This window comes from Lycium ferocissimum, chromosome 7, assembly GCF_029784015.1.
Source record: "Lycium ferocissimum isolate CSIRO_LF1 chromosome 7, AGI_CSIRO_Lferr_CH_V1, whole genome shotgun sequence".
In the NCBI taxonomy this organism is placed as follows: domain Eukaryota; kingdom Viridiplantae; phylum Streptophyta; class Magnoliopsida; order Solanales; family Solanaceae; genus Lycium; species Lycium ferocissimum.
Window position 1 is genome coordinate 40,839,895 of NC_081348.1, and position 27,060 is coordinate 40,866,954.

The window sequence follows — 27,060 nt, forward strand, 5'->3', positions numbered from 1 at the left end:
AGAACAAGTGAAACAAACAAAATGAAGAACACCAGATAAAATAGAAGGGGCAAATGGTGAAAGAAGCAAAATGGCAAATAAATGTTTGTACGAATTTGCACAAGTAAATTTACCATGCCTTCCCAGTATCTCATCTTTGCATCTTATAGCACAAACCTAGCCTTCTTGATTCACTAGGTTAAACTTTAGAACAAATCTCAAATCACTATAAACAGGTCATTTAAATCTAATGTATATGTAATGGGCCATACTATACGGCATTTACAGTTTACTGTCATGGAAAACAAACACTGTAATATGAGCAAAAGCAAACAGCAAACTGCTTTCATCTTTATTTACAGAAAAATACAAGCCGATGTATGTGTAATGTGCCATAATATATGGCATTTACAATTAGAGCTCCAAAGGAGAGGGTGAACAATAAATTTCTCTGAAGAGGATAGAACAAAGTTTACAGAGTTAATTTTACAAATATGTGAGAGATCATTCAAACAGCCTTTCTTGGGCAAAAAATTCACCATCTCTACATCTATCTAAAGAAATTCAAACCCTATAAAGTTTCCAATTTAGCTCAAACTTTTTGAGACTTCTGCACGCTTAGAAGACGAAGAACTTCTTCTTCTTCTTTTTCTTTTCAAGGGCGGATAGGAGCTCTTGTTGACGAACAAGAGCTTGGTCAAGAGCCTGCCAGTTAAAAGGTAAAAGAAGTATATTAGGCATTACTTAATCACTCAAATTGAATTTGTTTCAAAATATCCAACATTTTTTGAGATTTTGAGTCACTTTTTCTTAAAAACTACCCTTAATGTTCCAATTAGTGGTATGTTAATTAATTGAGACGTTTAAAAAGAGATAGAAGGTAATTTAGATTAGTACTCTTATGATCAAGACTATTAGACGTCCTTTAAGGGTTGTGAAATAGCCTTAAAAGACAGATAATATGGATCGGCAGTAGTAATAATCAAGAAAAGCGAATAATACCTGCTTGGTAGCTAAAAGTTCTTGCTCCAAACTATCAACCCGGTTGATGGCACTGTTAAGCATTTCCTCTTTCTCAGGTGGCATAGAAGAAGGTTTGTGGCTAAGAGTAATGACTTTATCCTCGAGCTCTTCCATGCGTTTCATCATGCTAATGTAATCTTTTGTCGATATGACATGTCCTTGAGTCTGTTCTTTAATCATGTCAGCACTATACAAAGAACCAGCCAAAAGGGTGGCATCTGTAAGTTTCCTTGGCATGTTTTTAGTCATCCGAACCAATGTCACGATGCCCATGACTAAAGTCATCACTCCACTGAATACGGGGTTGCCAAATCCTTCAGATGACTTACAAGCATTGTGGACGGGGTAGAAATCTGTTGTTCAAAAGATAAGAGGAATAAGAGTTACAGACTTACCGTATTTTGATACCTTTCATTTAATGACATGAATAGCTACTGACAAATTATGATATGTTTAAGACCTTATGTCCAAAAGGCATTTTTGTATGTGAGTATGTGACATAAGTCTGTCTTTATTTTTTGAACTTCGTGTCTGTCAAAACACCGGTATATACAATAAAACGAGTAATGTTATATGAGAAGGCTGAGGAGAATGAAAACAATTGGTTTGAACCGGTTTGGTATTTAATAGCTAATTATTAGCTGCACAATATGAGAGAGCAGATTGTGTACCTTTAGAATTGGCTAAGTTGACAGCTTTTACAGCTTTAGGCCAAGTTGCATCAACAGACTTTTCCACAATAGGGATATCAAACTGAAAAGTAAAACCAAAACATAAAGTTTGGTTAAGGCCTATAGGATGAATCACTGGTGTTACAATATGAACTTTGGTTATTTGTCCCAAAAACTTTGGATGAAGAAGCAACTTACTTCCTCGCAAACAGGTGAAAGATGGTTATGTGCCATATTATCCCTTTGAACCTTCGAAGAGTCAGTTTCCTTTTTAAAAGAAACGTTCTTCTTTACATTCTGCAAAATTGACGGACTTCGTTACTCATCTGATGTATTTTATCACTTCATAATTATATGAAGAATAAAAGCAACTGAGAAAAACAACAGAGATGACTGAGAGAATACACACCTTGGCGTTGGCGTCATCATCCTCTGGGATAGTTTTCTCATCCATTGAGATCACAATTTTGTGTGAACATTTATGCTCACCATTGCGAACCATCTGTCATCAAATGAAAGTAAGGACAATGAGGGAAAGTTAAGTATCGATTCACCATTTTGGAGGCTAGACCACCTAAGTACGCTAGAGAATTTAGTCGTATGAATTAGGATTGCATCTTATGGAATTAATCCCCGTGAATGTAAAATTACAAAGTTGATAATTACCCTCATTATTTCTGGATCATTCCATGGACCTTTATCAGAAAGCATGCATCCTCCTTTGTCAGCACAAGTACATGTTCCACCTAAGAACTCCGGTAATTCACTGGTACAGTCAAACGAAAAATTAGGCTTTATGCAGATAATCTAATCGGCTATGTGTGACTCCACCTTAAGTTAAAGAGTATTTTAAGTACAACTAGTGTTACCTGGCATCAATTACTTCAAGCAACTTGCTCTGGTATTTGTTGCCTAGAACCTAGAATCAAGAACAAGACTTATGTTAAACTACATGACAAAAACAGTGCTTGGACTTTAAGGCTGAGTATGGGCTTACATGGATCTTTTGAGTGGTCTTCGGGTCAAGGAATGACTTGACAGAATTCCACAAGAGCCTAAATCCAGAACCAGCATTGATGATGTACATTCGGCACAAGCTCTAGAAATCGAATAAATGATTTAATTAAACAAGAGGACTTAAAAACTCGTATTAACATACGTGAGTGATAGAGAAAGAAGTACCTCAGGGTAATTGTTACCATCAATAGCCTGGAGGCGTTGAATGAGATCTCTTGCTGACTTGTTGAAGTTTTTAAGTCCCTGAGTTATTCATGTAGATTATATTAGTAACCCGAAAAATAAGGCAAGTTATATCTGCTACAACAGATTAAAACATACTGATGTGAAAATTTTATCCTTCCTATTTAAGTAGTTTTGAGATCCAATCATACCACTCCTTGGACATCCAGGATAGTTGTGCTCGTGTCAATGTGTCTTTTGGCTGCAAGTGAGCAAGCTGGCATCTTCTCATTAATGGTCCTTTCGAACTCCTGTACATGGTACTTGAGGTATCGGTCCATTGTTGTGGCTTGCAATAGCTTGACTGAATCTACTTGACCGAGTCTTTCAATGTAAACTGGTCTCCCTTCTTTGTCAACTCCGTGATGCCCTTGTGGGTAGTACTTTAGGACCTCTTCTCTTTCCTTGAAATGAAAGTCCTAATCAAAATGTGAAAAATCTAGTAAGTTCCTAAAAACTTGAGATTATAGTTCGTTCAACAAATTCTCACTAGTATTATCAAAAATACCTCTGTGATTGTGTCTGCACCAAATTCCCTCCTCCACTGGAGCATGTCAACCCACATCTGCTTTGTTTTCTCAATATCAAATTTTCTAGCCTTCAAGAACCTGTGTCATCATTCACAATGAATCTTGTTAAAAATTATTACTGTACTAGAAAGAAAAGGTCTAAATTTATCCTTGCCATTAGCAAATCGTCTTGTATTTGCCCTTAACTTTAATGGAGCACCATCTTAAACTAGGTGGATTCCACCACGTCTCAAAACACTTCTGAAAAAAGATTTAAATTTACCTACCTCTCTATTTGACTGGTTTAAAGTACCCTCGTTATATTTCACATTGAAGTTCTGTTGGGATCAAGACAAATACGATAGGATCTGCTAATGACAAGAGTGTAAATGGTCCTAAAGTATAAGGAAAGGTAAAATAAAAATATTTCGTATAGCAAAGAGTATTTTGACCATTTTCCCTTATTAAAAAAACATCCTCTAAGCGCATCAACATTTGTAACCTGATCTGATGACAAAGGTCTATAATTTCTATCATGTACATACGGTAACAAGTTAAACAAGTTTAGTCACCTTAGCATCAAGTGATAATCATCGTGTTTTGCAGGAAGTAATTCCTCGAGGATAAGAGCTTGACGTAAGGCATCAACTACCTTCAATTCCTCTGCATCATGCTCATCTTCAAAAACAACAACAGACATGACTCTACTGTTTCTACGACCCCTTTTTGTAAGAGAATTTCTAAACTTGGTGGAGGCATTAATTGCCGCTTTCTTGATAGACCCAAGCCTTGTCTTCCTCTCATCTTCTGCATCAAAGTCAATCTTTTCTAGACCTGTGAAACAATTAAGAAACATAAGCAGATGGCATATGCTAGCTAAGAATCAAGTTGACAGAGCTTTTATAGCCTTAAGACATCCAAAGAGGATAATAAAATGCTAAACGTAGGGTAACAAAATAACAAAATTATACAGTGCAACAACAACATATCCAGTATATTCCCATAAGTGGGGTCTGAGGGAAACTATACAGTGCAAAATGGCAAAAATGAACTCTTTTGCGTATACATAAATTGTTAAATCTCCTTTACATATTGAAAGATTATATTATACTATAGTATCAAAGGTGGTTCAAAAATTGTTTTAGATCGTAGGTTTCAAATTTCAGGTGTGACATTTTCGCACTTTTTTTAATTTCTTTGTTATTAGAGTTCCTGATTCTGCCACCATGAATGTTGGTGGGAGATAACAGGTATTTGGTAGATCAAACACCACCTTTTATTTGGAAAAAAAAGGAACAGATGACAGGATGGATTCCATAGATTTTAGTGCATTAATACATGTTATATCCAGTTATTCTTCTATTCCAATGTAAGAAACTAAATTCTTCAAGTACTACATAACAGGACCATGAAGATGGATAAAACACAAAATTCCAGGTCAATATTAAGGGTACAAATTAAATGCAGCAAAGATTAGAAAAACTTACTTGGCCTGACAGGTCTTTCAAGAGGTCCTGACTTGTAGTCACTCATTATTGCAATAAGCCAGCTGTGAGCTTTTGGATATATTGGTGAAATTTTGTGATAAATTAGAGTTTTAATCTCTTCTTAATACCTACACCTTTTCAAGCAAAAAGCAAAGTCAGAGAAGGAAAAACATTTGAAAGGACCAGCAGAAACTTGGCACAAACATAAATTCATCAATATAAATAGTCCAAAAGGCATAGAAAAATATCAAGAGACCAAAAGCAAAACAAAAGAAGCTTAATTCAATATAATGGGGGGTTAGTTATATATCATAGAACTTTACGTCATTATAATTCCTAAGAATTCAAACTAGGAAAAGAGAAAGAAAAAGTTAACCGATGAGGTGAGGATCATCCTAGATCATACAAGGAGACAATAACTCAATCTTCAATCAATATAGGACAATCTAACACAACACACGTTTATGAATGTATGAGTCTGTATCTAATATTACGTTAAGAAAATGGACATTGGACAATATAATTGCCCAAAACAATATAATGACACAATAGTTCAATCTCTCAACCAATGTAGAAGAATGTAACAATTAATTTTGTGACATGCAAGAAAAATATGAAGGGAAGGAAAATTAGAAGAATATTAGGGGAGAAGAAACAATGAGAAAAAGAATGGAGAGTATTATTACCAGTGACATAAGTGCAGGGACAATTTGAGAAAATAGGGAGGGAGTTGTCTTATATAACCGAATTATTAGTCTCCGAAAGTATTGCTGTCCCAATAACTTAGCTAATGGACAAGCGATAATTTTTCTTTCTATTTTTCTAATCATAAATTAAAACATAAATGCGCCGACACCTATCAATGATAATCTGGTTCTGGAGATAGAATTAAACATGGTGATTTGGATAGAGAATTTGGCAATTAATGGTAGTTTATTTATTTATTTGAAGAGGTCCTCACATAGGTCAATATACAGCTAAGCTATTTTCTTCTTCGTGTTTTATGCGTAGTGCAAAGCACTATGTTCATAGGTACTCTTCCCACGCTATGCCTTACATTTTCGTTGCTTTATCAATGTCATTGTCATCAATGACTATTTTTTTTTTTTTAAAGAAAAAAGAATTAATTTTTTTTTCTCTTTTATTGTTTTCCTCAAAATGTAAATATTTTAGCTGTAAAAAGACACAACTTATTTGCATTGTTTATGTAATTTCTAAGTACGTAAAAAGGTGCGACTGGGAGCACATCTAACAAAGCATATGATGACCCATGCCATGTTTTTCCTCTTTTTATTAACTCAAGCAACTATGTTTCATAGCCAACGATGAAATACAACAACAACTAGGTTTAAACAACTTCTCAAATATATCGTTGTCTCACTCTCGTAACAAGTCATACTGATACCATTAAATAATGCCACCAATACATATATTGTAATTCCAATTTCCACCATAGTGTATTAACAAACTAAGACATGCAAAACTTTCGAAAACTGCAATGTAAAATTGTTACGTAGTAAATACAATCTTGAATTATTTTCAAAATGTTTGAATAATGCTTATGAATTATCATGTCTCTATTATGTTACATTTGGTTCATGTGGGAGTTTATAGCATTAAATTTCCATTATTCCAAAACTTACATGTGAACTAAATGATTGAAATCTATAATGCATTCTTAGCTTGAGAATTATTGGGAGATTGGTATCAATACATATGGTTGTGAGGATGTTGGTTATTTTCATTTTGTTCAATTTAATACTCGAATTAGTTAAGGGGTCAATTTTAATATCTTCTCCGTTGATGAAGTTTGTTAAATTGATGATTAATAAATCACCATTATGACGCTTAGATCTTTTTTTTGCGCGGATTGCCCTTCTTTTGGGGTGGTCTTTAAATTTTTCCCTCCCCCTTTAAATTTTGCCCCCCATATTCTGATGGTCTTTAATTTTGCCCTTCGCGTTGCAACCACGAGCTTCGCGTAAATCGTGGAGGTTACGGGGTTCGAACCCCCGCTCAAGCATAAATTAAAAAAAAAAATAGCAAGAAGGTTTGGGTCGTGTGTATGCGGACCAATGATACACTTGTTAAGGAATAACCAAAGTTATGTCGAACCTCAAAGATACTCATGCCTTATGGGCAGACTTGGCATAAGATGTCGGGTCGCATAACTCGATTATTCATGGCTGTATGTAGGCGTTTCAAGTCCGAAGATACTTATAGGCACTTTTAGTTAAGCCTTAACTAAAAAGTCTTTTCTATTATGCCTTATGGACTTTTAGTTAAGGCATAACTAAAAGTATGCCGTGATAAACTTTTCCTTAAAACATAGACTTTGCCTTATAAGGCAAACTTTTAGTTATACCTTAAGGAAAAGTTCCGCGTATGTAAGATACTTTTAGTTATGCCTTATTAAAGATATATAAAAAGATGCCCTAAGGTGAAACTTTTCCTTAAGGCATATCTAAAAGTATGCCTAAGGCGAAACTTTTCCGCGCATAAACTTTGCCTTATAAGGCGAACTTATAGTTATGCCGGTCCGCATAACTTTAATTATTCCTTAAGGAAAAGTTCTCCGCCTTCAGGCATACCTTTAGTTATGTCTTATAGGGCACACTTTTAGTTAAGGCATAACTAAAAGTTTACCTTGAAAAGTTAAAAAAAAAATAAAATATATATATATATATATATGCCTCAAGGCAAAGTCTGCCCCCATCGGCAGACTTTTGGTTAAACATAACTAAAATTATGCCGATGGGGCATAGCGAAATTTAAACTCGCCTTGCGAATTTTTTAAAATTTTTGACTGAGTGGGGGTTCAAACCTGAAACCCATGAGTTTTAGCCGAAGACCAAAATTTAAAGATTATAAATATGAGAGACAAAATTTAAATACCACCCCAAAAGAAGTGCGAATTGCTCCGCTTAGATCACCTCAAGTCCTCAAGTCAATTGTCCATGAATCTAACATAATGCTTCTCCACTAACTGGCATTGCAAGCTTGCAATTTGTTGGCAGATGGAGAGGGTATCACTAGTTGTATTAAATGTTACATCAGTATCAAATAGTGGATAAATGATTTTTGTGATTTTTCCCTCTAAACTGGCACCAAAGTCTAACATAAATTTGATGTTTTTTTTTTTAAAAACAGCTCTACAAGAATATTCTCACAGAGAAGGGAATAATAGAGAAAGGAAGTTGACTCCATTTGTGTCTTAACCGTACAACACATACTGATAAGGCAACAAGAAGTTTCTACTTGTGTGTTGTCATTGTAAAAAGATTTTACCTCTATTGTTTCAAAAAGACTTATTGTATCAAAAGATTTTTGGTGAGCAGAGAAAATCTGGGGAGTAAGCAGACGATTTTAATTTAAAAAACAGCTTTTGCCCAAAAGCACTTTTTTTGAAAAAAAGTACTTTGAAAAAATATACATGAAAGACTTTTTAGTTTGGCCAAAACACTACTTTTAATCTACCAAAAAATACTTTTTGAAAAGTACTTTTGAAAAAAGTATTTTTTAAAAAAAGTAAGTTAATCCACCATTTAGAACACTATTAATCTCAAAAAGTAAGAATCCGCGCTCTTAATAGACAAATGATGATTTGGCAATTGGAATTAATCAACTTCTAAGAAGAACATAACATTTCCTTTAAATTGTTTCTCACCTAGTTTTTCACAAATACTTCAAGTTTACTTCGTTTAAGGAATTGACTTATTTCGCTATGAATAGTCTATGAGCTCTCAGATAGTTTATATGGAATCCAGGACTCATACCATAGAGTGAAGATAAATATACCTATCTTGGAAAGGAACAACCTGAATGCTAGTGAAAAATGCCTTTATAAAACTTGCCTCATTTAGAATGGTAAAATAAATTTCTCAAATCATGCAAGTTAAATTACAGTTTAAATTCTAGATGTTAGTCTCACAATTCATTAATTTTAGATTTTAACTTTGTAGTCCTTTTCTATATTTCATTCTCTAATATTTCACTTTTTTCCCAAAATGATAATATCGATCACTTAGAAAATTGTATCTACCGAATCTTGAATATGACGTTTAGTTTGCTTTGAAATGATTATTTTCACACTTGTATTATTATCCTCCAATTTTTTGTTTGGTGAATACAAATTCAATATGATCAGGGCGACAACTCAATAAAGTAGGTGGCCAAAAACAAAACTTTATTAAGAGACATGAAATTTCTTTAATAATTTTCTATGTATTTTTATTTGAAGTTTATTCTTTTTAGTTTTATCTTATTTAGTAGTAACAAGTTGACAAGGGATGATTGAACAATTTTCTCATCATTTAATCATAAGCAATAATTATTTACACTATATATGATACTTAGTGGAGTAATTTTTTGGGACCCAAACCAACCGTTTCAAGTCCCGCGAGTATGATAGACAACATTTTTCCGTTAGATTGATTTAATTATTTTTAGAAGTTATTATCTCAATTACTAAAAATGAATATTCCAAATAAATCTTCTTTACTAAACGAGAAAAATAGTTTCCATCATTTCACTTGTAAAAATGGGCTCAAGGCCTAAAGTTCACCGGTCTATTATTGATAAAATTAATACACAGTAAACTAAAATTTTGATGAAATATTATACAAATATTTATAAAATTAATATATTGTATATATTTTATTATAAAAACTGTGTATATAATTTATAGATTTGCTTCAAATTTTTTTTTTCCTGTTTATTTTTAATAAAATCAAAATAAGTTTTGGTGTTTTTGAAAAGTTTAAAACCAAATTAAAACCTAAATTCAAAAAAAAAAAAATCATTTATTTAATCGATCTGAATTGATATTTTTACCAAATTGTGAACGCCCCTGCTTGAAAATATAAAGAACGGTCCCTAACTTTTAACGATATTGTTCCCTTTGTATAGTCAACCATATGCTATCTTCTTTATACCTAATCAAAAAGAAAACATCAAGAAAACGATATTCCACTTGAAACATTTTTTTTATGACAGACTCCTATTAGTCTGCAAAGTGCAAACCCTTACATTTTCAGTCAAAAGCTTTGTGTATCTTTGCACTCAACAATGGCGGCTACACACCTTGTCTCTCACTCTCCATCATTACCCAAATCCCTAAAATACCCTTCAAATCCATCACTAAAGCTCTCATCTTTCAAACCCAATTTCCCATTAAAGCACATTTCAAGAAACTTAAGTATAAAGGCAGCTATATCAACATCTGAGCCAAAAACTCAAAAGTTTCAGCACTGTTTCAAGAAATCTGAAGATGGGTTTTTGTATTGTGAGGATGTTAAGGTTGAAGATGTTATGGAAACTGTGGAAAGAAGACCCTTTTATTTATATAGTAAACCCCAAATTACTAGGAATGTTGAAGCTTATAAGGCTGCTTTAGAGGGTTTGAATTCAATTATTGGTTATGCTATTAAGGCTAACAATAATCTCAAGATTTTGGAACATTTGAGAGGGCTTGGTTGTGGAGCTGTTCTTGTTAGTGGGAATGAACTTAAGTTGGCACTTCATGCTGGATTTGATCCTACAAAGTATAGTTTTTATTTTTATGAATCTTTGTTTCTTGATATTCTTGTTTGTTTGTGCTATATCCCAATACAATATACTAGTATTCATTAATTTGTGTAACACATTTGGAATACCTTCGAAGTGAATACAGTTTGGTGTAAGATAGGTTTGAGTTGGTGCTACATAGTCATTAGGAAAAAGGGTAAACTATAACTTGGTGCTCCCTCCATCCCAATTTATGTGAAGGTGTTTGACTGGCCACAGAGTTTAAGAATAAAAGAAAGAGTTTTAAATTTTGGGGTCTAAAACAAGCCATAGATATTTGTGTTGCCGTAAATGGTGTCATTCTGTCTGGGACTGACTAAAAGGAAAAAATGTCACATAAATTGGGATAGAGGTAGTATAAGATTTGAGAATGAGAAGGGAAAAATATAAACTTGGTAAAACCTTCCGTAGTTTTTTCATTTTGGCTTCTAGGTAGCTTGTGTATTCTCTAGTTGTCTGGTGTTGAATAAATACTAGGTGTGTATATCTCATGCCCATACTAGCTTAGGAAAATCTGTCCTATGCACGGGCTTAGTATGCCAAATTCTTGGTTGGAAATCAAAAAGAATTTGTAGTGGACAGATTAGTGAGTATTGCACGAATAAAAAATTGTTACTGAAAGAAAAAAGAACGTTGCTTTTTACCCCGACAAACATTTATAGCTTGCCCAGCTACAAAGGTGACGCCTTTTACCATGAACTTCTCAAATTTGTTGTTCTCCTTTAGGGTCTATACTTTATATCAAACTTTGGACTCAAGGACTTCCTGGCCTTTTTATTTTTATTTTAATAAGACTTTCTTTTATTGTATTAGAGGTTATTTCTCACTAAGTTAGCTAGGAAGTATACTTTCTTCAGATATATCACCTCTCACATAACAGAATTTCGTTTACTTCTATTTAGGTAGGACGTTCTAATGTACTCATAGCACTTTGTAAGGATTTGCAGAGGAAGTTGAGAAAAACTGAAATCTATCCTCTTTGTTTTCTCTATGCGTGTTTTTTTCTTTTATACATTTTAGTTTAATGTGATTGCTTTTTCATTTGGCTACTTGCCGTTACATTGTATTAAGCTGACTCATCGACTTGTCTAGCGTAGGTGTATTTTTAATGGGAATGGAAAGCTGTTAGAGGACCTAGTGCTAGCTGCCCAAGAAGGTGTGTTTATAAACATCGACAGTGAATTTGACTTGGATAACATTGTAGCAGCTGCAAGGATTGCTGGGAAGAAAGTTAATGTGCTACTCAGGATTAACCCAGATGTGGATCCCCAGGTATCCATGTGCCATGATATGAAACCTTAAGTGATTTTAATGCTTTAATGTCTGCTTATTTCACTACAATTTCCACTCCGTGCCTAAGCTATTTGGCAGACATTTTATTACTAACCTAATCAGGCTACTGCTATGGATAAAGTTGTTTCCACATCTAGAGAATGAAAATAACAATTTCATTACAAACGCGCTCCCACTAAATCTGGATCTTGAAGTTGCCAAACAGTCTCTAATATTTTTTATACTGGCTGACGAATCACTGTGCTAGTAATCACTTTTGTACTGACTTTTTTGAGTGTGTTAGGTTCATGCTTATGTTGCCACCGGAAATAAGAACTCCAAATTTGGCATCAGAAATGAGAAGCTTCAATGGTTTCTAGATGCTGTCAAGGCACACCCTCAGGAATTGAAACTTGTTGGAGCTCATTGTCATCTTGGGTCAACTATCACCAAGGTAATATTAGGATTGTCTGCATTTAATTATTTATAACATGAATTGGTCTACTCTGTGGGATTCACATTTTTGCCTTGTCTGCACTTTTTTATTTGGATAGTGTATTGACTTGGCTGTTTAGTATCTGCAGTTAGATGCAGTACCAATGGGAAATATGAACCATGATCTATCTATCTTCTATTGCTTTATCGGGTGTCATTTATTTTGTGGCTGACATTACCTTGTTGCATCTACTCAGCACTAAAAGATACGAGTCAAATTCTCGTGGAAGTACGATTTAGATGTTTAACCAGTAATATGTTGGTGGAGCCCTATGCTACGTTTCTCTTTAGTCGAACTTGCACATTGAATACCATATGTAGCTGATCCTTTAATGGTTCTGTTCTTTCTCTCTATTTGATTATGCTGCTCCATGTAATATATCTTCTAAAAACTAATATTTTCTCATGGAAAATGTAATTTCTCAATGGTGGATGACATTACTCCAGATGTTTTGTTGACCTAAAACTTTGTTGTCTTTTCCAGGTAGACATTTTTCGAGATGCGGCTGTCTTGATGGTGAACTACATTGACGAAATTCGATCCCAAGGATTTGAAATTGATTACTTGAATATTGGAGGTGGTTTAGGGATCGATTACTATCATTCTGGAGCTGTCCTTCCTTCACCTAGAGATCTTATTAATACGGTAAAGTTTCTATCTCATATAAGATATATGACATGTGCCCGGGTATTTTTAGTAGAGTGATTTCCCCAAAGACTGGTTTTCAAATTTTGAATAAAATTAAAGTTAGTGGTCAAACTGTGGGTCTCACCTATGGTTTAGCTGAGACTTCCTATCATACGTATTGCAGGTGCGAGAATTGGTCCTTGCTCGAAACCTCAATCTCATTATTGAGCCTGGAAGATCACTAATTGCAAACACATGCTGCTTGGTTAACAGAGTTACTGGAGTTAAAACCAATGGAACCAAAAACTTCATCGTGATTGATGGTAGTATGGCAGAGCTTATACGTCCAAGTCTTTATGATACTTATCAGGTGAGGTTGCCAAATATTTTTCTTGCAGCTCTCTGAATTGACTCCCACACAGTAAGCTAATAACCTGGTTAGCATATTCATACAATTCCCCTTTCCCTTGAACTGTATTCATGACTGTACTATATTTTGTGTAATGGATCTATATTTCATTTAGTGGATTTCAATGATATGCTTTCAGATCATTCTGTAACAGCTGATGCAATTTAAGAAAAATCGCAACCCCCCCCCCCCCTCCCTCCTTCCCAAACAAACACCCCCACCCTTTTTTCTGAAGTTGTCCTATTGTTTGGTGAGTGGGGTGGGGGGATTTACCACTTTCTGGAGGTGTTTAGTTAAAATGCTTGCACTGCAGAATTTTTGTGATGGGCTTACTCCAAAAATGTTATGCTTCGTTCTTGACTTCTTGTTGTTATTCATATTAGCCACTACCTGTTGGTATTTATACTCAATTGTATGAGCGTACAATTTGGACCTCACTCTTTATTTGCACCGTGCATATATGATTTACGCTTTCTTGGATTTTATGATCTTCTCTGTGCTCTTGCTCAGTAAATGATTTTTTGATTGCAGCACATAGAGCTTGTTTCTCCTACACCCGCGGAAGCTACGGTTTCTAAATTTGACATTGTTGGTCCTGTATGTGAGTCGGCAGATTTCCTGGGAAAGGACCGTGAACTTCCTGCCCCTTCTAGGGTAATTTGTTTTGACCTCTCATAGCCTCAGTTTCAAAAAAAGGGCAAGTTTACCCTCACTTGAGGATTTCTTGAATACAGTTTATAGTCATGCTAACTATGACTTTTGAATTCAGGGCACTGGTTTGGTAGTTCACGATGCAGGGGCATACTGCATGAGTATGGCATCAACCTACAATCTCAAGATGCGCCCACCTGAGTATTGGGTATATTTTCTCAACCTTTTATTAAAATAAGTTTGCTCCTAATATTTCTTTGTGGCGTTGCTTACATCCCTTAATCTATCCTCAAGCCTAGTCAACACTTTGTACCCAAAGTAAACAGACTTCGCATTCTTGTCAACATTTTGTACCCAAAGTAAAGAGTTGGTATTTTTCATTCTCGAGGATTGAGAGTCAAGCTGCTGTATGAATAGTATTTCTGGAGTACAGAAAAACCTTATGGTTACTGGCTAAGTAATGTAATGACAAGATCTATAGCTTACACGCCTTTTGCTGTCCTGAAGACTCCAAAAAATGTCCCTTAAATGAGAGATGTTCTGTATTAATAAATGTTGCTTGGAAAGATCCAGTGCAACTTTTCTTTTCGCGCAAGGGAAATCTGCTCTTTTCTAATGTCGAACACCAATTTGGTGATTGGCTGGATTTCGTTAATGATATTATTGCTAATGACAAGATAAGAAGGTCGAATGCGACTATGAATCTGCTAGTCTTTTTAATATAGCAACATCTTCACATCCAAGGCATGAATCGGTCATCTTCAATATTGTACTATTGATACAAAATTTTGAAAACTGAAATCGGTTTGTGCATACTGCTGTTTGTAGGTGGAAGAAGATGGATCAGTGTCCAAAATCCGGCATGGGGAGACATTCGAAGACCATTTGAGATTCTTTGATGGTCTGTAAAACTATGGTTTCCTTTAAGCACTTAAAACATGGCAGGATGTGAAACTTAGAAGTTCCCTTGGTAGTTTGCTTCATGTCAATGTTGACATTCTGTATTTGGATTGTTCTAATTAATGGATTTTCATTACCATAACATATTTTCGGTCAAACGAAAAATAACATACTGCGAATTTGATGAATGAGGTACAGACACATTTCTTTCTTGTATTTCCTTTGCTAACTAAAATGTATTATACTAAAAGTGACCGTATTTTTTTTCTTCAAAAAGTGACTAAAATTTCCTAGTCTTGACTCTAGTATACTTTATTTAGAACCCGTTTGGATTGGCTTATAAGTTCTTGCATATGTTTGTTTCAGCTTTTTTAGTGTTTGGTGAAAGTCGGCCAACTTAAAGTTATTTTGTGCTTAAAATAAGCCCAAAAAATTAATTGGGCCTGTTTGGCTTAACTTATCTAAAGCAGTTTATAAGTTGGATTATCCCAACTTTTTTTTTTTTTGGCTTATAAGTTGTTTCCAGCTTATAAATTGCTTTTTTTAAGCCCATCCAAATAGGCTGTTACTATGTTAATTGTAAAAGAAGAAAATACGTTGCACATGAACTTGGAGCAGTGTAAACATTTTTTTTTTTGTGTTCATCTGTGAAACTTCTTAATTGTAAAAGAATAAGGCACTGACACACAATTCTGATGATTGTTATTGTTCCAACTTTATTTTATTATACGTAAAAAACATTTACTATTAGGTTAAATATTCTCTACAAGATTAAGGTTTCTTAAGTAACTCCCATCGCAAGTATAGCTTTCCCCACCCCCATTTTTTCTTCTTCTGGGTTTATGCTTCTCAAAAGCCATGGTGGAGACTTGGACGCTGAAAGAAGATCAATTTGTGTCTTTCTTTATATTTTTGTCCGTCTTCTTTATTTTTCTTATTTTAAACACTACTACTACAACAACAGCATACCCACTGAAATCCCAGAATGTGGGGTCTCGGGAGGGTAAAGTGTATGCAAACCTTACTCCTACCTTGAAAGGTAAGGAGACTATTTCCAAAAGACTTGACTCAAGACAAAGCATGATAAAAAGGGTCAGATCCGGACAAACAATTCAAAGCAGTATGAAAATGAAAATAACGAAAGTGAAAAAGACATTATAAAGTAGTCTGAAAAAAAAAGGAGCAATAGCTACTACAGTTAAAAAAGATAATCTAAGTACAAGACAATAGGTAGTAGCACAAATGAAAAGACTAGTCTTATTTCACACTAATTTTGTTAAATATTTAACATATGCTAGCTTAAATGAGTAAAAACACATATTTAGATTAATTGGAGGTCTAATGTTCTCAGTTAAATAACACAAGTATCAAAATTAGAATAAGACAATATATCAAGGACCAAAACCGCTATTTGCCCCAAAAAAAAAAAAAAAATGGGCATGGCGCTGCTCCGTGTCAACAGTGGTTTGGATTTTCCTCAAAAGTTTTCGCTCCATAGTCCACACCCCATTATTCCTCTCTCAAACTGTATCTCTACTGTACTACTACAATTAGAGAGATTCAAAACCGCTTTCTTTTACCCATTGGTTTTTCTTCCTACATTTTTTACTGAAACCATTTATCTTACTTATATCTCCACTCACCATTTTCACCAATGCTTTACTCACACACTTGAAATATCCGAACCCTAGTCTCTTCCTTTTTGTCCACAATTCTCCTACCACTCTGATCCAACTCTTCAAGATTACCTTCTTCTCGCGCTTTACTCTCCGATCGGTAAGTTTTTTTTTTAATTTTCATTTGCTTTTTTACTTCACATTTTCCTATTAAATTTGAAACTGATTTTAGTTTGTATTAATTTCATGTATAAATTTCTTACTGCATTTCCTTTACGTGCTTGTGATGTGTCTTTGCTAATTTGCTCAATTTTGCATGTTAAAGTTTTTCTAGATTAACTGTGACATTAAAATGAAGTGTAGTTAAGTACAGTTAAGAATAAGTAAAATGACATATCTCTTAGATGTAATGCTTCAGCTATCGGTAACAAGCTTTGTTAATATTCTTCATTTTTTAATTGAGGATTGATTATCTGATGCATTTTAGGTTGTGTTAGTTTCATCTATAAAAATAGTTCGTGTCTTGTGAGTTCTATTGATTCTTAAATTCTTGCTGCATTTCCTTTACAGGCTTCTCGTGACGCTTTTGTTGTGAATTTGTTCTAAATGCATTTGAAATTTCTCTAGCTTAACTGTGCTATTAAGATGAAGCGCAGTTAAGTACAGTTAAGAATAAATAAATGACATATCTCTCAGATGTGATGCTTCAGCCATCGATACCATGCTTCGTTAATATTCTCCATTTCTTAATTGAGGATTGATTATCTAATGCATTTTAGGTTTTGTTAGTTTCATCTATAAAAATAGTTTGTGTCGCGTGAGTTCTGTTGATTCTTAAATTCTTGTTGCATTTCCTTTACAGGCTTCTCGTGAGGTGTTCGTCGTTTATTTGCTCAAAATGCATTTGAAATTTCTCTAGCTTAACTGAGCTATTAAATTTTGGCGCCGGTTAAGAATAACATATCATATCTCTTAGATATGATTTGTGAGCTTTGTTAATAGTCTCCATTTTCCTTTTAATTACTTAACCACTCAACATCGAACTGATATGTTATAAATATCTGATGTAACTAAGTATTTGTCTTCAAATGGTTAGCATTAATATAGATGATATTGCATTAAATAAGAATTAACTATTGCCTCCGGGTCAACCGCACTTTTTGGATTTTCGTGAAGTTTTCCCTCCATAGTCCACACCCACCCTTCTATCTCTCCCCCATTATAGTCCCCTTTCCCTATTTCTCCGTGAAACTGTAGTAGATTTCAGTGTAGAGAGAGGGAGAGAGATTGAAAACCGCCTTCGTAACGCTATTCTTTTTTCTTCATACATTTCCTGAAAGCATTTATCTCTCTTTCTTCTTCTTCACTCACCATTTGCAGCATTGCTTAACGCACACACTTGAATCGGAACCCTAGTCTGTTCGTTTTTGTCCACAATTCTTCTACGGTTTTGATCAAACTGTTCAAAATTTCTTTCATTTCGCTCTTTGCTCCCGGATCGGTAATCTTGTATTGCATTTCTTTCATTTGCTTTGTACTTTACAGTTTCTTACTCTTATGGTGTTAAAATTGAGGACTGATATGCATTCTTGTATGGATTTCATCTATAAAAATAGTTCCTACCTTGTGAGTTCTGATGATTACTAATTTTGTTACTGCTTTTCCTATCGTGTGAGTTCTGATGATTCCTCACAAATTCGTCCTCTTCCGTTTTTGTTCCCGTGATGAAAATATCATTTTCTATTTTGGGATTCATGTCGGTATGTTATTTTTGCCCTAAGACTGATTTTTAATCCTCTCGATTACTTGTTTCTGTTCACTCGATTTCGCTTGCCCCCTTTTTCAGTTTATGTTAGCTGATGGTGTTATGTGTGTTGATCATCTATACCTATATGGATAAATGATTATGGTATGTTAGTTTTTGGGGTTTTATTTAGGTTTTCTCTTTAATGAGTTTTCATTGATCGCTGAATTTCTAAGTTGCTAGGACACGACGTAGGTATGATGTACGTGGGTATGTTGTGGATGTGGGATCCGTATTCCCTACCCCATTTGGTCAACCAATTTTGGGTACTTTTGACCAAAATCGACAGAGAAATTCCGGACAGAGTCAGTTATTTCTGTAATCAAAGCAAAAGCTAAGGTGAAATTTGAGAAAACGGAATACCTTGTACATAGAAATTTCTATGTCACTCCTTTTCCTTTTATCTCCTTCTGAGATTCTCCTCTTGATTAATATTTTCTCCTCAAGCTTTCCACATAATATCTCATAATTTAGCTTTTATAACTCTATTTTTGGATATTTGAATTATTTTAGGCGAATCCCCGCACCCGTATCCATACCTGCATCCGCATCCCCGGATCTTAAAATTTACATCATGAAAGATCCGCGCCCGTATCGGACACCCGCACCTGAGTCCGAGCAACTTAGCTGAATTTACTCTTTTTTGTGTGTGTGTATTTTGAGTTTGATGGAAAATCTTGACTTCCAGGCAGATCTTCTATAGAGATTAGTTTTGTTGAATTTTGATTCTCTATTTCTGCTTAAAGTACTCCTTTTTATTTTGGAATGACTTTGGATTGTTAAGCTATGCCCCCCCCCCCCCCCCCACCTCTCTCTTTTTAAAGGGGACAACACTGGGGCCAGTACACTACAATTGGAATGTAATGTTATGAGCTGGACTACAATTGCTATCCAGTTGGGCCCTTTTTATATTCTTTGAACTATGTGCAAAATAAAAATTGCTTTCCCTTTGTTAGGTTCTTTATTTTTTTGATGAAGCTTCGTTGGGTTCCTTATCACTACTACTTTTTTTCATGTGTTTTATATTCAAAGATACCAAGAGCATTAACACTATTCTCGTAGTTTTTTGTTCGTCTATTTCTGGTTACCACATGTGTTTCTTGCGCTTCAGTTATCGCATTATTTTGTCATTGTTACTGTCTTTTTCTCGAATGCTATGTACTGCTTTTTCCATCGCATTATTTCGTTGTTGTTCTTGCTTTCATTACTCCCATATCCCCTTTTTCAAACTGCTATGAAATGCTTTACTTGATCCGAGGGTCTATCGGAACAACCTCTCTATCTCTATGAGGTAGGGGTTTGGTCTGCGTACACTCTACCCTCCCCAAACACCACTTGTAGGATTAGATTGGTTATGATATTGTGTTGTATTTCCTTTACAGTCTTCTAGCGTTGTGCCTTCGCTAATTTTCCCAAATTGTATTGTTAGAAATTATCTAGTTTAACTGTGCTATTAAAATTAAAATGAAGCACAATTAAGAATAAGTAAATGACATATCTATCAGGTGTAATGATTCGGCTATCGATAACACGACTTGTTAATATTTTCCATTTTATACTGAGGATTGATTTTCTGATGCATTTTAGTTTGAATTAATCTCATCTGTAAAAATAGTTCATGTCGTGTGAGTTCTGTTGATTCATATATTCTTGCTTCATTTCCTTTACAGGCTCCTCGTGACTGTGTTTGCCGTGAATTTGCTCAAAATGCATTTGAAATTTCTCTAGCTTAACTGAGCTATTTATTTTAGGCGCAGTTAAAGATAATCAAATGACTTATCATATCTGCCTTTAATGCTATTTTTTCAACATTAATCTTCTTGATGCAGAGAGTCCCTAAATGGTAATGCTAACATTTCATTTCTCATGTTTATAAATATAATCTTTTAAAGGTCGCAAGATATTACCGTTTTTATTAAATCAATCTCATGAGCTTAATAGGATTACTTTAATTAATCACTCAATTAATTATGCCTCATCCCAAATTGATAGCCATGTGAATCATCAGTATTCATTTCGATCCCTTGAAGTTCGTATCCTTCATTCAATCAATGCTTCTCTCTCCCAATCCCCCATCATGGTCCCCTTTCCCTATTCCTCTGAGAAGCTGTAGTAGAATTCACTCGTTCAGTGCACAGAGAGAGAGAGAGAGAGATTGAAAACCGCCTTTTTTACCCTATCGGTTTTTCTTCGTACATTTCCTTAAAGCATTTGTCTCTCTTTCTTTCTTCTTCTCCACGGACCATTTGCAGCAATACATAACGCACACACTTGAATTGGAACCCTAGCCTCTTTGTTTTTATCCGCAATTCTCCTGCGGTTTTGATTGAACTGTTCAAAATTTCCTTCATCTCACGCTTTGCTCCCGATCGGTAATCTTTTACTGCATTTTCCTTTGCTTCGTACTTTACATTTTCGTACTGTTTTGTTGGTAAGTTGAGGACTGATAATCTGATGCATTTTTTAGTTTGTATTTATTTCATCTATAAAATAGTTCGTATCGTGTAAGTTCTGATGGTTGCTAATTTCTTATAGCATTTCCTTTATGCGCTTCTAGCAATTTGTCTTGGCTAATTTGCTCAAACTGTTTTGTTAAAAATTCTCTAGTTTAGCGCAGTTAAGTACAGTTATGAATAAGTAAATTGCTTATCTATCATCTATAAAAGAGTTCATGCCGTGTGAGTTCGGTTGATTCTTAAGTTCTTGCTGCATTTCCTTTACAGGTTTCTCATGACGTGTTAGTCGTGAATTTGCTCAAAATGCATTTGAAATTTCTCTATTTTAAATTGACGAGTGATTATTTTAGTTTGTATTAATCTCATCAGTAAAAGTAGTTCGTTTTGTGTGAATTGTGATGATTCGTAAATTCTTGCTGCATTATTTCCTTTACATGGTTTGCTGGATGTCTTCGTAGATGATTTGCTCAAATTGTATCGTTTGGCTATAACAATTTTACTAGTAATAGTTTGGTAGAAGTAATTCTTTCTTGTAAAGAACCCATTTCGGTACTCAGGTCGGTTGATAACCCACAGTGGAAGGCATTCTACCCAATAAGGCCGATACTTTGAATTTGTCTAGCTTAACTGAGCTATGGAAATCAAGCACAGTTAATTACATTTAAATTAAGTAAATGAATTTCTCAGATATAACGCTTCGGCAATCAGTAACAAGCTTTTGTTAAATTTCTCCATTTTATATTTCTTGTTTTTGTTTTTATTATTTATCCTGCTCCTCCTACCAATTCAGTAGCCTAATTTCTTTGCCAGAAATCTTTTAGAGTTATGCAATATTTCTTTTTGCATTTTCCATTTTTTCGAGTTCCATAATGGTTGTTGTGCAAAGCATAAATTCTTATCAAGTTTGCTTAATTAGTTTCTTGGTGGTAATTGCTGAAAATTAAGTGATATCAAATAGCGACGATTTTTTGCATTAATACTTGATAGCTTATCTTAAACCATAAACCAGTACATGGTGCCAAATAAGGCAGGCTAGTGGCTGGAGCCGTTTATTGCCTGTTTGGAATGTCCGACTAGATAGTAGTAGCTGAACTCTTGCATTATATATTTCTTACCTATTTTTGTTTTTATTGTTAATATTACTTAATTAGATATGCAGTAGCTCTAATTGCTAAATAGGTCGCAATTGGTTCTTTACCCTTGTTCCAAATTATTTTTTTCCCCTGCAGCTGTAGTAAACTTGAAATTTGTCTGTCTAAACTTTTGAACTCACTAACTGAACATGTTTGCATCTCCTTGTAGACTATTTCCTTACACTTTCAGAACACATCATTGATAAATTTGGTGCTTTCTGTATATTTCAGGTTTTATTGCATTTTGGCAGTAACCGGTCGGTCGATCTTAGGTGCAGATCATTAATATTCAGTTCATTCCAGGTTTCTTACTCAGTTATGGCCAGCGAAACAAATACAGGCTTTTCCAACGGCAATGGCGATGCTCATTCTACTCCACAAAGGACTTACCAGGTTGTGGTTGCTGCAACTCGAAATATGGGTATTGGTAAGGAGGGAAAGTTACCTTGGAGACTGTCTACAGATCTCAAGTTCTTCAAGGGTATCACAGGGACTACGTCGGATCCTACAAAAAAGAATGCTGTTGTTATGGGAAGAAAGACTTGGGAAAGTATTCCTATTGAACATCGGCCTCTTCCTGGCCGCCTCAATGTTGTTCTCACACGTTCAGGGAGTTTTGACATTGCTACAGCAGAAAATGTTGTCATATGTGGAAGTTTAGGTTCTGCTTTGCAACTATTGGCCGCCTCACCTTATGGTCTATCTATTGAGAACGTGTTTGTTATAGGAGGTGGCGAGATTTTCAGGTCAGCTTTCTTGCTGTTCCCTTTTTTAGCTAGCCTTTAATGCTAGTTTTTAACATTAATCTTCTTGATGCAGAGATTCCCTGAATGCTCATGGTTGTGATGCAATCCATATCACTGAAATTGAGACTGATATTGAATGTGATACTTTTACTCCTGCTATTGACACCTCGGTATTTCAACCCTGGTACTCATCATTTCCAGTGGTCGAAAACAAGATTCGCTACTCTTTTACTACCTATGTTCGTGTGAAGAATTCTGGAGTAGAAACTGTTAATCAGGCAAATAGTGAGACTCCTGGGAACGGTTCAGATTCTCTTAGTATTGAGATTAAAGCGTTTCCCTTCTTGCCTAAAATGATATTTGAGAAACATGAAGAATACTTGTACCTGAGACTGGTTGAAGAGATCATCTCGAATGGCATGCCAAAGGATGACAGGACTGGCACCGGTACTTTGTCAAAATTTGGTTGCCAGGTAATGAGAAGTACAGATAAAGTTCAGTTCTGTATGCTTTGTTCTCTCTTTTCCTTTATTTTGGGTGTCTGAAGAAGTGATTACATCAAATATGTTTAGTTGGGAGAAGAGAGTTGTTGAAGTAAAATTGGTCAGAGAAGGTTTCACATTTGATCACAATGTAAATGATAAAAAGGGGAAGGAAAGGCGAAGCTTTGCATGTAACCTTGTGAAGCCTGTCTGAAGAATATCAAACAAAGTCCTCTCTGTTTGCCTTCCCCGTTTATATTAGTATATTACAAGTAATTTAATGCTTGTTTGGTGTATCTGCCGTAATGCTGTATATTTTTTATCGCTGCAGATGAGATTCAATTTGCGCAAATCATTTCCCCTTCTTACAACAAAGGTATTGTGTTATGTTTTGGTTTGTAGTTTAATTGCTTTTGATTTAACCCACATCCAATTTTTTCTACTTCTACAATGTGAACTGCAAGCACATATCATTTGACTTTTTTTTTTGTTCTTTGGGTTTCAGAAAGTTTTTTGGAGAGGTGTCGTTGAAGAACTCCTATGGTTCATCAGTGGATCAACAAGTGCTAAGGTGTCTTTCTGTTCCTCGCTGATTGTATAATTTGGGTTCTGTTTCCTTGTCACTAATGCTCTGTGCAATTGTTATGGCATCTTGGAGATTGTAACACTTTTCTTTTAGTTATTTTTTGGCCCATTTATCGTGCATAACTAAGATTTTCAGTTTAGGTCCTGCAAGAGAAGGGCATTCATATTTGGGATGGCAATGCATCCAGAGATTATCTTGATAGGTAAGATCTTCTCTCTCGTTTTTGCTGTCAAGTCTATTAGAAAAGTTGGACTGTCTTTAAGTTTGCATCCCATTTCAGTATTGGCTTGAAGGATAGGGAAGAGGGTGATTTGGGACCAGTATATGGGTTTCAGTGGAGACACTTTGGTGCCAGGTCAGTGTTCGAACTTACTGATCTGACATACAGTTGGTCAAAACTCTAGAGTGCTGTGGTAACTTGTTCCATTGGACCGGCTATATACAGGTACATTGACATGCATACTGACTACAGTGGCCAAGGGTTTGACCAATTGGCTGATGTTATCAACAAAGTTAAAAACAATCCAGATGACAGACGTATTATTCTTTCAGCTTGGAATCCTTCTGATCTTAAACTGATGGCACTCCCACCTTGTCACATGTTTGCTCAAGTTAGTTTTATCTTGGTTTTGTTTACAACTTAACTTATTGTTTATCTAGTGAACTTCTCTGTCATCTTGTGGTTGCAGTTTTATGTAGCCAATGGGGAGTTATCCTGTCAGATGTATCAGCGATCTGCTGATATGGGTTTGGGAGTGCCATTTAACATTGCATCTTATGCCTTGCTGACATGCATTATAGCTCATGTTTCTGGTATGCTGTCAGGATTCCTCTTGTTAATTTCACATGTGCATTATGTAATAACTAGCAAATTTTCTACCTGCTTAAAGGCATGACAGTAGATGAGGATTCTGATTAAGCGAAAAAGATGTTGCAAAAACTCATGTACTAGGCGAGGAATTTGGAATTGGAATTTATGCGCTTCTCATGAGACTCAATCCTTGTCCTGTATGAAAAATCTTATGCCTTAATATCTCTAGCTAAGGTTCTAAGTAGTACTGCTTCATGATATAGCCAATTACTTTTTGTGTATTTACAAAAAGGATTTGGTACTTTTGAAATTTTGATTATGTTCATGTGTATTGATATTGGAGACATATCTTTTGATAGTCATTCACTGCTCATTCTACATCGAGACCACTTCAGTCCCTTTTGTTTTATGATGTACCTCATGGTTTTTGCTTTAACTTCTCTTTTACAGATCTAGTTCCTGGTGATTTTGTCCATGTCATTGGAGATGCTCATGTTTATCGTAATCATGTCAGACCTCTGCAAGACCAGCTTCAGAAGTTGCCCAGACCTTTCCCAGTAAGTAATGAAACTCTCATTTCCTGCTGTTATACTCTATCTCTACCTCTCTAACTTCTGTTGGTTCTGAATGGGTGTAGGTGCTGAAGATCAATCCGCAGAAAAAGGATATAGATTCCTTTGTTGCTGCTGACTTTAATCTTGTTGGTTATGATCCTCACCAGAAAATAGAAATGAAGATGGCAATATGAAGTGCCATGGAATCAGTCCTGGAATTCCTCTGCTCTTACAATATGTTGCTTGTATTTTGAGGCAAGTGATGGAATTTCCCATCTTCTGTTTTCTTCTCTCTTTGGTACTTACATGACCTAATTTTTTTTAATGTGGGAGAGTTCCTGTAGGCGTTGTCTTAGATCCATTGCTTGACGTTCTGAGTGTAAGAGAGCAAGTGTGATGCCCAAACTTTCCCATTTTCCTTCACCTGGTAGCTGTTGCCTGTAGGAAAAGGGGGAACTCTAGTTGATGGCTGTGGAAAGTTTTGTTTATTAGATGTTGCAACTATGATCGCAAGTCAAATACCCAATAAATTACTGGAGTTTGTCAAATATACTTTAACACAAGATTGTCCCTTAATAATTTACAAAAACTCATGTCTTTTGGACACTGCGCACTTCTAAAGGTACCCCTGGCTCCAGGGCCCCTGTCAACCACTAGACTACCTACCGTTCGGCCATAGGTTGTAGTAAATGAAGCCTACCGTTAAGGCCTACTTCAACCAGCTTTTCCTGGCCGAGTGTTGGTATCACTTGCTCAAAAGGGGATGCGACTGTCTCTTTTTGCTGCTTGTTTAGTATATTCCGTTTACTCTCCTATTAGAAACTGCCTTAGAGGAGCACCGATCTCCTCTACAAATAGAGGGCAGATTTTATGCATCAGCATTGTGTTATCATTGAATGTGTGAAATATATTTCCTTCTCCGCCATGGTTTCTTGCTGATGTGCAGAGTGCTTTTTGATATTTTGTTATATGCGTAGGTGTCTTTTGAAAATATTGTTCCTTGAACATGTCTTTCGGCATTCCATTACATGCTCTTATTAGTGACAATGGTGCTGAAACCGGGCATCAGTTGAACCTTTTGTGATGCACAAGATCTCGTACCTGATTAGGGTGGGATAGTGTGTTGTCAAGGCATCCTTTTTGTTAGTTGGAAATATATTATAGTCATGTAAGAGATTTATATGTCCGTGAAAAATATAGAGAACTTCTAGTACCTTTTATTTTTATTTAGTATAATATTGACTGGACTAGCTTAAATGGAGCGCCATGGTCAGACTGGATTCATATAGCGGACCCCAACTTGTTTGGGATTGAGTAGTAGTATAGTAGTTGTTTCTGAATTCTGCAGGGTTGCCTTTTGGAAAAGATTTTCCAATATTGTGGCTTGGGCTCTTATGTACTCTTTCACCTTTGGGGGTTCTAGAATCTATCCATCTATAACTATGCTTTCAATTTTTATTTTATATGGCGTTCATTTCTTTTTTTTTTTGTTTATTGAAGTGGTTGAAGCTTACTGTTTTCCTTGCTTAGTGGAGAGCTGGTTTTGATGTTGTTGGTACAATTTTGCAGGTAGGGCAACTGGGGTATGTCTGAGGAGTTTTTCTGTAATTTGAATCTTTACTAGCATACATGAGGAGAAAACACTTGCTAAGTATTAGGATCTGTGAATCCTTTAGCTTCAAATGATGTTTTCGTGGTTGCTAAGGTGATTTAGAATACAATGACTTTCCTTTTGTCTATGAGACTTACCTTTTGGGCTTTACCAATGACTATGCTGATACAATTCTGCAGTTGAACTAAACACTAGATCCTTTCTGTTGAATTATGGCTTATATATTTGCTCATTTATCTTTGTATCATTTCATGGTTTTGGTTCAGCTTGGTTTGTGTGTAAGCAAGCAGATACCAAGAGGGTGGGAGATTTCTATAAGCTACTAGGATTAGTTTATTATAGTCAAACAGTGGTACAAGGTATCATCGCATAGATGGGTTTGAGGTTGCTAGATGAACAATGATGGAATCATGGAATGCCAGTGCGTAAAGG

The 27,060-nt window shown here is 35.3% G+C and overlaps 3 protein-coding genes across 6 annotated transcripts; 2 read left to right on the forward strand and 1 right to left on the reverse strand.

The window, feature by feature from the left end:
- Positions 1-298: 298 nt before the first annotated feature.
- On the reverse strand, positions 299-5,750 carry LOC132065049 (phosphatidylinositol/phosphatidylcholine transfer protein SFH12-like). 2 transcript variants are annotated; one of them, XM_059458271.1, is made up of 14 exons: positions 5,595-5,750; positions 4,909-5,042; positions 3,994-4,255; positions 3,421-3,520; positions 3,065-3,331; positions 2,856-2,933; positions 2,671-2,772; positions 2,543-2,592; positions 2,340-2,439; positions 2,083-2,175; positions 1,872-1,970; positions 1,674-1,755; positions 982-1,355; positions 299-684 (listed from the first exon to the last, which is right to left on the reverse strand). In XM_059458271.1, the coding sequence occupies exons 2-14, from the start codon at positions 4,952-4,954 to the stop codon at positions 598-600; spliced, it is 1,740 nt and encodes a 579-aa protein (XP_059314254.1). In that variant the 5' UTR covers positions 4,955-5,042; positions 5,595-5,750; the 3' UTR covers positions 299-597. The 2 variants fall into 2 exon arrangements, with proteins under 2 accessions (XP_059314254.1, XP_059314255.1); XM_059458272.1 differs by lacking the exon at positions 5,595-5,750 and adding an exon at positions 5,285-5,309.
- A 4,134-nt stretch (positions 5,751-9,884) lies between these two features.
- Positions 9,885-14,972, forward strand: LOC132065051 (diaminopimelate decarboxylase 1, chloroplastic-like). Its single transcript, XM_059458275.1, has 8 exons — positions 9,885-10,451; positions 11,571-11,745; positions 12,050-12,199; positions 12,725-12,886; positions 13,053-13,238; positions 13,809-13,931; positions 14,047-14,136; positions 14,757-14,972. Exons 1-8 carry the CDS (start codon positions 9,976-9,978, stop codon positions 14,835-14,837), a joined length of 1,443 nt encoding a protein of 480 aa, XP_059314258.1. The 5' UTR covers positions 9,885-9,975; the 3' UTR covers positions 14,838-14,972.
- A 1,283-nt stretch (positions 14,973-16,255) lies between these two features.
- Positions 16,256-26,875, forward strand: LOC132065052 (bifunctional dihydrofolate reductase-thymidylate synthase-like). Of its 3 annotated transcripts, none has more exons than XM_059458276.1 (12): positions 16,258-16,604; positions 22,069-22,583; positions 22,657-23,056; positions 23,397-23,441; positions 23,571-23,636; positions 23,792-23,853; positions 23,932-24,006; positions 24,097-24,262; positions 24,341-24,464; positions 24,913-25,019; positions 25,100-25,275; positions 26,590-26,875. In XM_059458276.1, exons 2-11 carry the CDS (start codon positions 22,156-22,158, stop codon positions 25,208-25,210), a joined length of 1,584 nt encoding a protein of 527 aa, XP_059314259.1. In that variant the 5' UTR covers positions 16,258-16,604; positions 22,069-22,155; the 3' UTR covers positions 25,211-25,275; positions 26,590-26,875. The 3 variants fall into 3 exon arrangements, with proteins under 3 accessions (XP_059314261.1, XP_059314259.1, XP_059314260.1); XM_059458277.1 differs by lacking the exon at positions 16,258-16,604 and adding an exon at positions 17,805-17,945; XM_059458278.1 differs by lacking the exon at positions 23,397-23,441 and having other exon boundaries at positions 16,256-16,604.
- Positions 26,876-27,060: the final 185 nt, after the last annotated feature.